Raw genomic sequence first — 11267 nt, forward strand, 5'->3', positions numbered from 1 at the left:
GAGTTATGTGCGTAGTTGTTATGTGAGTAGAATTTCTGAGTAGTTGCTGGTGAAGTCTGAACTACTGATCTTGTGGTTCAAACTGACCTTTTGGACCAGTGCATTATCTGCAGCACTAGCAGTGTCTGCAGCACCACACCAGAACTTCATATACATATATGCAGTCCTGGTGTGGCACTGTGGGTTAAGCTCACCTTGTGGTTCAAGCTTACCAGCTGCTCCTCAGAAACCCTATGTAGAGTCGTTACCGGTCAGAACAGACTCAACAGCACTTAACACCAACAATATATATACACAGTATATATTGTTGTTGTTAGGTGCCATCGAGTCAGTACCAACTCATAGTGATCCTATACACAACAGAACAAAATACTGCCTAATCCTGTGCCAACCTCACAATCATTACAATGCCTGAGCCCATCACTGTTGCCACTGTGCCAATCCATTTCATTGGGTGTCTTCCTATTTTTCTCCGGCCCTCCATTTTACCAAACATGATATCCTTCTCCAGAGACTGTTCCCTCTTGATAATATGTCCAAAGTATGAGAGACAAAGTCTGACCATCCTGGCTTCCAAGGAGCAGTATGGCTATACTTCTTCCAACACAGATATTTGTTCTTTTGGCGGTCCATGGTACTTTCAATATTCTTTTCCACTACCATAACTCATATGCATCAATATTTCTACAGTCTTCCTTATTCACATTCCAACATTCATTTGCATATGAGGTTTTGAAAATACCATGGCTTGCTCAGGTGCACCTTAGTCCTCAAGCTGTTGTCTTTGCTCTTCAACACTTTAAAGAGGTCTTGTGCAGATTTGCCTAATGCAATATGAATGCTACTTCCATGAGTGCTGATGGTTGATTCAAGCAAAATGAAGTCTTTGACAACTTCAATCTTTTCTCCATTTATATGGATGTTGTTTATTGGTCCATTGGTGAGGATTTTTGTTTTCTTTACATTGAATTGCAATCCATACCGAAGGCTATGTATGGTCTTTGATCTTCATTAGTAAGTATTTCAAGTCATCTTCGCTTTCAGCAAGCAGGGTTGTATCATCTGCATATCTCAGGGTGTTAATGAGTCTTCCTCCAATCCTAACATCACACTTTTCTTCATATAATCCAGCTTCTCAGATTATTTGCTCAGCATACAGATTGAAAGTCTAGAATCCTGGCGCACACCTTTCCTAATTTTAAACCATTCGGTGTTTGCTTGTTCTGTTCAAGTAACTGCCTTTGGTCTATGCACAGATTCCTCCTGAGCACAATTAAGTGTTCCAGAACACTCATTCTTCGCAATGCTGTCCATAGCTTGCCATGATCCACACAATTGAAAGCGTTCACATAGTCAAGAAAGCAAAAGTAAACATATTTCTGGCATTCTCTGCTTTCAGCCAAGATCCATCTGACATCAGCAATGATATCCATCAGTCTACGTCCTCTTCATAATTAGGCTTGAATCCCTGGTAGTTCTCTGTTAATGTATGCATGCAGCCATTTTTGCATTATCCTTAGTAAAATTTTACTTTCAAAGGATATCAATGATATTGTCCAGTGATTTCCACATTCCATTGGGTCACCTTTCTGGAACGGGCACAAATACGATCTCTTACAGTCAACTGGTCAGGTCTTCCAAATTTCTTGGCATAGATGAATGAGTGCCTCCAGTGCTGCAGCAGCTTATTGAAAGATTTTCATTTGTATTCCATCTATTCCCAGTGTCTTCTTCTTTGCCAATGCCTTCAGTGCACCTTGGACTGCTTCCTTCACCACCACTGCTCTTGATCATATGCTACCTCTTTAAATGGTTGAACATCGATCATTTCTTTAGGCTTGATTTTTTTCTTCAGTTCCCTCAGCTTGAGAAATGCTGAGCATGTTCTTCCCTTTTGGGTTTCTAACTCCAGGTCTCTGTACATTTCATAATGATATGTAACTTTGCCATCTCGAGATGACCTATGAAATTGTCTGTTCAGCTCTTGTACTTTCTTACTTCTTCCATTTGCTTTAGCATCTCTACACTGGAGAGCAAGTCTCAGTGTTTCTTCTGACATTCATTTTGATCTTTTTCTTTCTTCTTGTCTTCTTAATGACCTTTTGCTTTCTTCCTGTACAATGTTCTTGATGTCATCCCACAACTCTTCTGGTCTCCAATCTTTAGTGACTAATGCATCATATCTGTTCTTTAGATGATCTCTAAATTCAGGGGAGATATATTCAAGGTCAAATTTTGTCTTTCATACTTCAGGAGGGACCAGTCACTGGAGAAGGATATCATGTTTGGTAAGGTGAAGGGTCAGAAAAAAAGAGGAAGACCGCCAGCGAGATGGACTGGCAATGTGGCAGCATCAATGGGCTCAAGCGTGGCAAAAATTGTGAGGTTGGTCTAGGACTGGGCAGTGTTTCGCTGTAAGTCGGTATTGACTCGATGGTACCTAATAACAACATTTAAGGTCATATTTTGGCTCTTGTGGACTTGTATGAATTTTCCTCAGCTTCAGCCTGGATTTGCATATGAGCAATTGATGGTCTGTTCCACAGTTGCCTCTGGACTTGCTCTGGCTTATGATATGGAGCTTTTCCACCATCTCTTTCCACTGATGTAGTCATTTGATTTCTGTGTATTCAATCTGGCGAGGTCCAGGTATATAGTTGTCTTTTAAGTTGGTTAAAAGACATTTGCAATGAAGAAGTCATTGGTCTTGAAAAATTCTATCTTGCAATCTCCAGCATCTTTTCTATCACCAAGGCCATATTTTCCAACTACACATCCTTCCTCTTGGTTTCCAACCTTTGCATTCCCATCACCAGTAATTATCAATAATCTTGATTGCAAGTTTGATCAATTTCAGACTGAAGAAGCTGTAGAATTCTTCAATTTTATTATCATTGGCTTTAGTGATTGTTGCATTAATTTGAATAATAGTGATATTAACTGGTCTTCCTTGTAGGCATATGGATATTATCCTATCACAGACTGTGTTGTACTTCAAGACAGATCTTGAGATATATATATATATATTGGATGATAATTACAACACCATTCTTCTTGAATTTGTCATAACCATTATAGTAAACCATATGATTGTCAGATTCAAAATGACCAATACCAGTCAATTTCAGTTCACTAATGCCTAGGATATCACTGTTTATGTGTTCCATTCATTTTTTGATAATTTCCAATTTTCCTAGATTCAAAATTCATACATTCCATGTCTGATTTTTAAAAGATGTTTAGAGCCATTTCTCTTCCTTTTGAGTTGTTCCCCATTAGCAAATGAAGGTCCCGAGGGCTTTACTCCATTCGCGTCATCACGGTCATCTCTACTTTGAGGTGGCAGCTCTTACCCAGTTGCATTTTGAGTGCCTTCCAACCTGAGGGGCCCATCTTACAGCACTATATCTGACAATACTCTGGTGTTCTTCATCATGTTTCAATACTCAATTTTCTGGTGCTGACAGTGTTCTACTGTTATTTACAAGGTTTTCAGTGACTAAGTATTCAGCACTAGTTCATCTCTGCTTCTTCTTAGTCTGTCTTCATCTGGATGTTTGGCTGAAACCTGCCCACCATGGATGACCCTGCTGGTTTTTAAAATTTTTGTGGCATAAATTCCACAATTACAGCAACATGCAAGCCACCACAGTACAACAAAGTGACAGATGAGTGGTGAACATGTATATACATATATATATATATGTGTGTGTGTGTGTTTCTGTCTATCCACATATCTATGTATCTATCATCCATCTATCATCTACTTCAAGGGTTCTTCCTGTTGCCAGTGTATCTAAAGCATTAAGCTTAGAAGACTTTTCTAAAGCATCCCTAGACTTAAAACAAATTATTTTAACACACTGGACACAGTGAAGAGGGATAATAACTCTTTTGTACTTAGGAATGTGATGGCTTCTCACCACTGTTCAATTTTCTTTAAGGAGTCTTTTAACAACATTTCATTGTATCAACCCTATGTACACAAGATTAAAGTGTAACTCTCAAATTATAGCTTGTATTTATTACATGCAAGGCAACATTAAACAATTTTTTAAATCAAACCTTAACACAAAAGGATACATGTTTTGCCTCTCAAAGAGTTTTGATTGAAATTTTTATTTCATTCAGCTGTCTAACCTACTATTTCTTAATTCTGGAGAATTTTAGACATTTAATGACCTTTGATTATGTCTGGGGTTTCTGAGTACACAAATGGTTAAAGAGTTTGACTCATAAACAAAAGGCTGGAGGTTCAAATGTACCCAGTGGCATCTCTCTTGAAAGAAAGGCTTATTGATTTACTTCTGAAAAATCAGCCAATGAAAACTCTAAGAGCACAGTTCTGTTCTGACACACATAGTGTTAGCATGAGTTGGAATCAACTCAATGGTAACTTTCATTACTATTATTATAATTGTTATCTTGAATCTGTAATTAAGTTTCTTACCCTTTAAATGATGTATGTCTGCCATTTGATATGATATGTTGTTCTGTAGTTTAACCTGAAAAAAATTAAGTTTTCAGATTACTAACACATATGCAGTTTTGATCATATTTACTTCTTTCACTCATATACATTTTGTATTTGGGTCATAAATGCAAAAGGAATATTCTGATTATTTCTACATAATTTCTGCCCCAAAGAATTAAAGATAAATTCTGATTTTGTTCACTCTAAAATCTGCACAATTATTTCATACACAGGATAATGACTTTTAGAAGTTTTAAAGTTGGAGTTAAATATTGCTTAATACTTTTTTTTTTTTTAAACAAAATCCTACTGGAAAAGAGTTCTCACTAACTCTACATTAAGAATTAACTGCTTTGGAAAGTTGAATCAAAGCTAATTAATGCTCATTAAGCGCCAATAGGATGACAGATACTACACAGGTCTCAGTTCTAGTCACTGTACTTTGTAATTAAGTAAAGAGAAAACATTAAGAAAAAACCAAAATGTGACTCAAATTAAGGCTTACCAGTCAATTTAAACAAAGCCTTACATAAGTTAGGATCTCATCCACAGAGAATCAATGTTTTCTCAGTTCTTGCTTTTAACAGGTTTCTTTTCATTGTAAAATGCATCTAAAATAAAATCATTATGAATGGGTTCTCTTGTCTATCTCAAGAGTAAGTTTACTTTGAGAGGGACAGGCAAATTCATGCTGTTCAATAGTAACACTGAGAGGCAAAATGACTATGATAAATACCATCTCAGGTTCTAAAAGACTTAAAACTTTATTTTGAAATAATTGTAGATTCATAAAAAGTTACAAAGATAGCAAGAGAGGTCCCATGGACCCTTCATTTAATTTCCCCCAATAGGTACATGTTATATAACTAAAGCACAACAACAAAACCAGGAAATTAACATCAATACAATATAAATAGTTCTATGTCATTTTGTCACATGTATAGACTCATGAAGCACATTACAAACAAGATACAAAATTATTCCATCATCCCAAAGATTTTATTCTATCCCTTTATAGTCATATCCACTCCCCATCCCTAGCCCCACTGTTCCTAACCCCTGGCTACCACTAATTTATTGTCTTTCTCTGCAAAATTTATTTTTAAAATGTTATATAAATTGAACCACACAGGATATGACCTTCCGATCTTTTTTTAACTCAGCATAATGCCCAGTTGTTGTATATATTAATAGCTCATTCCTTTTTATTACTGATTAGTATTTCATAGTATGAATGTATTAAATAGATACAATTTGCTCAAGCATTTAACTGTTGTAGAACATTTTAGTCATTTCCAGTTTGGGGCTATAATAAATAAAGCTGCTATGAATAATCATATATAGGTTTTTATGTGGACCCACATCTTCATTTCCCTGGGATAATGCCCAGAACTGAGAGTATGAAGTTGTATGGTAAATATGATTACTTTTTTAACTCTTTCAAGATGGAATGATTTACTACTTTTAATATTTTTGTTGAAACCATGTGTTCTCAGTAGTGAGAAGCATTGTTAATGACATGGAAATAATTTTTGAATTAATATGATATAATAGGTGGGACACATATATCCCGAGGATCTCTGGTTGGTGGGATGAAGCCCATTTCTTCAGATTCTTGCAGTTATAGAGGTCCCCCACCAGATGGCAGCATACACTAACAGTGGACTAGCAGCTGCCCACTATGTTGTTCTTGTTAAGTACCATAGTGTTGGTACAGACCCATAGAGACCCTGTATAGGGTTTCCAAGGAGCCACTAGTGAGCCTGAACCACCAATCTTGCAGTTTAAACGAACTTACAATCTGGGGCATTAACCCACAGCGCCACACCAGGACTCCGATTCCCACTATAGTCATTGTAGTCATTGTTAAGTATCTGCGAGTTGGTTCTGACTCATAGAAACCCTATAAAGGGTTTCTGAGGAGAGGCTGGTGGGTTTGAACTGCTGACCATGTTGTTAGCAGTCCTGTGTTTATCCTACAGCACCACACCAGGACTCCTCCCACTATGGTTGTCGTGAAGTGCTGTTGAGTTGGTTCCATCTCATAGCTATACTTTATAGGATTTCCACATGCGTTATCCCACAGTGCCACACCAGGACACCTATGGTAGGTGTGCACTATATATCTCAAGGGTCACAAAAGAATTAAGAAATTTCCACATTATTTTCAATTATGTTTTAAGAGCCTACTATGCTGCTTTTTTCTTCCAGTCCACTCCCCACTGCCCCAGAGCCCACTCCTGCTAAGTTAGTAATACTATTGTCTCCCCCCAGGCACAATCAAGGTTATCTACCGGGACCTCATCTGCCATGTCATCTCTGAACTGCTGACCTTATGGTTCAAACCAACTTTGCAGTCCAGCTCATTAACCCACATTTATAAGATCTGAGAGATCACAGATGGGCTGTACCTGAAGATGGAGAGGAAGATGGTCATTAGCACAAAGGATAACATTGATGACTTGCTCATTGTTGGAAATGCCTCAACTTTATCACTGGTGAAAGCTCCAATGGTGAAGGTTCTCAAAGCACAGTAATTGATATTATCAGTGTTGATACTGTCATTATCACTTGCAGGAAACCAGCTTCATAAAAGAAGCCAACAAGAAGTACACCAAAGTTTACATAAAATCAACCAAAAGCAAACTTGAAGAACAGAGACCAAAAAAAGTAAAACCTTTGATGACAGGGGCTGCAGAACAAACCAAGCTTGCAAATTTAAAAACTATTAGTTCTTTATTGGTAAAAACATGAATCCCAGTGGTATGGTTGCTGTGCTGGACTACTGAGAGAATGGTGTGCTCCCATAGACAATTTTCTTTAAGGATGGTTAAGAAACACAGAAATGTTAGTACTCTCGGCAATTATTTGGATGTACTACCTTGTCCTGGTGTGGCACTGTGGGTTAATGCGCCAAACTGAAAAGCAATTTGAACTGCAAGGTTGGCGGTTCAAGCTCACCAGCTGCTCCTCGAAAACCCTATATGGGGTCCCTATGGGTCGGAATTGACTCAACGGCATTAACAACCTTGTCATCTCGGGAACACAGTGGTTCTGTATGATACGCACTGAGTCATGAACCACAAAGTCAGTGGTTAAGGAGAAAGATGCTTCGGGAGAAAGATGAGGCTTTCTGCTCCTGCAATGATTTATAGCCTCTGAAACTTACAAGGGCTCTCTATGAGTTGGAACTGACACGATGGCACTTGACAACATCACTGTCATCTTAACTGGCTGCTACTTTCTAGCCACATAGTACGAGGACTTAGACACACGGAACTGATGTCATCATGAACTCTTATTTTATCTTGATTTATTGGAGTGAAGTTATTGAGAGGTTCTGTGTGTGAGAGTTTTAAAGAATAAAACATTGTGTAGGTTGTCTAAAAATAAAATGCACTTAAACTTAAAAAAAAAAAGAATAAAAATGAAGAAACGACTGTACTATGGTAATAGATTAGAAAGTATAAACAATTAAGAACACATGAGCACAATCTCAATGAATCATTAAGCAAGGGGGCCTTTAAAACAATGTAATTACTATAGGAATTTGGAGATGATGGATTGATTTAGGAAATCTTCATGGAAGGCATTTGTTAAGTGCCATCGAGTTAGTTCTGACCCATAGCAACCCTGTAGAGGGTTTCTGAGGAGCATCTGATGAGCTTGAACCACCGACTTTGTGGTTCAAACCAACTTTGCAGTTGCAGTCCAGAGCATTAATCCACAGCGCAGCAGCAGGACTGAAGGTTAGGTAGAATTTTAAACAGGTGGAAAAGAGTATTTCAATACAGGAAATGACATGAGACAAAAGAAAGCACGTGGGGAGAGGGGCTGTGTGCTGATGACCTACTGGGAGCAGGCTTGCAGGGTATATACCCTTTGGTTGGCTGATGATTCATGGAGGGGATTGTAACCATGGCAATGAAACGATATATGATAGGATGAATGTAAATCTAATGTTCTCCCATATAAACGATCACATAATTCACAATAAAACATTAAAAACACATGGTACATATGAAGATAGTAGCTCTGGTAGCGTAGTGGTTACAAATCAGGCTGCTAACTTCAGGGTCAGTAGTTCGAAACTACCAGATGCTCCGTGGGAGAAAGAAGAGGCTTTCTGCTCCCATAAAGATTTACAGCCTCAGAAACCCTGTACAGGGTTGCTATGAGTTGGAATCGACTCCACAGAACATTACCACCACCACCACCACCACCACATATGAAGATACCACCAAAGAACAGTTTAGCTAACATATATGGTAGAGGTGAAATAGTAGTAGGAAAGAAGGTTGGAAAAAAAGCCAATTGAGGGCCCTTCAGCCCCAAGTGGAGTCTGTTATTCAATCTGCAAGCCAGACTTTCCAATTTCACATAAAAGTTTATCTATAGACAGATAACAGATGACAGCAGCATTACTCTAGTTGAAGCAGGTGTGGGAGTCTAGGGGTCCCTCTTTCTTCTCCCTTAGAGTACTAGGGGCTTTGGAGACAGAAATTTAAAAATCAACAAACCCCTAATACTCAGTCACAAAAATGAGAGAAGCACTGCTGATACATGCTATACCATGGATGAACCTTGAAAGCATTATTTATGCTTAATGAGAAAAGCCAGACATAAAAAGGCTACATATTGTATGATTCCATTTATATGAAAAGACCATACTCCATGCAAATCTGTATATACAGAAAGCAGATTCGTAGTTGCCAGGTGCTGGGGAGTGATTGCTTAACTGACACACAGTTTCTTTCTGGAATGATGAAAATGTTCTGGAATTCAATAGTGGTGGGTGGTTGCCCATCATTGTGAATACACCTACTCCTCATTTATCCACTATCTTGTTATCCAACATTTTACATTTACAACAATAGTAAAAATCTACTATTTGACTACTTGGACTATTTGCATTCCTGGTGTGGCACTGTAGGATCAGCACTGGTCTATGAGTCACAAGGTCAGCAGTTCACACCCACCACCTTCTACAGGGTCACTATGAGTCAGAACTGACTTGACAGCACTTAGCAACAACAAAAGTTTGACTACTTCATGCATTAATGATGTAAGTCTGGCAGTAACAAATACTAAAGTGTGAGGCAAGAGTAACACTGGTTGTAATGGTTAAGGTTCTGTGTCAACTTGCTAGGGGCGTGATGCTCAGTGGTTTGGTAGTTACGTAATGAGGTAACTGATAGTTTTCCAATCACCTTCCATTTTGTGATCTGATATGGTCATCCTCTATTTTTGCATAATACTAATTTTCACGTAATATCTACCTGGTCTTTGGAACTTAAACATGTCGATAAGTGAGAAGTGTGTGTATATTAAAAATCAATAGATTATACATTTTAAAATGGCTAAGATGGTAAATTTTATATCAACTTTTAAAATGCAAAACTTAAAATGTTGAGAGTACTATACAAAAAACTAGGGATAAAACAATGGACATATACTTGATAATCACGAAGCTAACTGCTTAGGACAAGCAGTCAATTATATAGGCAATTATAATTTAGTAAACAAGTACAGGTCACAGGATGGACAGACAAAATAGGAGAACTTTGTACAAGCACTTAATTCCATCTTGGATGAGTAAGGGGCAGCTTGTTGAAGATGACAATGGCTGAAATGAGGCCTGCAGGGTGAGTAGGATTTCGCCATGTAAGAAACATAGTAGCAAGTCCTGCAGTGGCGCTCTTGGTTAATGTGCTGGACTGCAATGTCCACTTTGAACAAGGAAGCCTGCAGTTCAAGTTCACCAGCTGCTCCTTTGAAACCCTATACAGGGTCGCTATGGGTCAGAACCTGATTTTACAGCACTTAACAACAACAAGGAACAAAGGCGTTCGAGGCATGCGCCAAGACTTTAAAGTAAAAAACACTGTATATTCTAGGAACTGTAATAATTCCAAGTAGCTGGACAACAAACTATGGGGAAGTGGTATGAGACATGGCTAGAAAGGTAAACAAATTGCATATTATGAAGTCTTGCCAAGGAATCTGGACTCATCCTATAGGTTTGGGTCAACTTTTAAAGTTTGTTGTTGTTGTTGAGTGCCATTGCGTGGATTCAGACCCATACCAACCCTGTGTAGGGTTTCCAAGGAGCAGCTGGTGAGCCTGAACTGCTGACCTTGAAGTTAAACAGCTTTGCAGTCTGGCACATTAACCCACAGCGCTACACCAGGACTCCCTGCTTATTATTTTAGCCCTGTCAATAGCATTAGAGGAAGGTCATTAATGATATCAACCTGAGACATGCTAATGACATAAGCTTGCTTGCTGGAAGTTATGAGGACTTGGAGGACTTCGTGAGAAGACCAAAGAATACAGCGCTTGTAAAGATGACCCAGGACCAGGCAATGTTTCATTCTGCCATATATGGTTATCACCATGAGCTGGACAACTAGCAACAACTTTTAGCTTTTCCACACTTTTCATTTTAACCCTGCTTCTGAAATTGCCATTGCTATTGTGTATCTCACCACCACTTTGTCTGTAAGTTTATCATACTGTGGTGGCTTGTGAGTTGCTGTGATTCTGGAAGCTATGCCACTGGTATTTTAAATACCAGCAGGGTCACGCATGGTGAATAGGTTTCAGATGAGCTTCCAGACAAAGACAGACTAGGAAGAAGGAGTGACGAACTACTTTGGAATATTTAGTCACTGAAACCTTATGGATAGCAGAGAAACACTGTCAAATACAGTGCTGGAAAATGAGCCCCTCAAATTGGAAGGCACTCAAAATGTGACTGGGGTACTCCTCAAAGTAGAGTTGACTGTGATGA

General features: G+C 38.5%; 1 protein-coding gene across 2 annotated transcripts in view; it reads right to left on the bottom strand.

The window, feature by feature from the left end:
* The window catches only part of CASC4 (cancer susceptibility candidate 4), a 132907-nt gene that overhangs the window by 74376 nt on the left and 47264 nt on the right, over window positions 1-11267 (bottom strand). For both annotated transcript variants that reach the window (XM_006831704.1, XM_006831703.1), the window contains exon 2: window positions 4451-4505. In XM_006831704.1, the coding sequence (XP_006831767.1) occupies window positions 4451-4505 (55 nt within the window). The remainder of the gene's footprint in view (window positions 1-4450; window positions 4506-11267) is intronic.

Source organism: Chrysochloris asiatica, unplaced genomic scaffold (assembly GCF_000296735.1).
Source record: "Chrysochloris asiatica unplaced genomic scaffold, ChrAsi1.0 scaffold00004, whole genome shotgun sequence".
In the NCBI taxonomy this organism is placed as follows: domain Eukaryota; kingdom Metazoa; phylum Chordata; class Mammalia; order Afrosoricida; family Chrysochloridae; genus Chrysochloris; species Chrysochloris asiatica.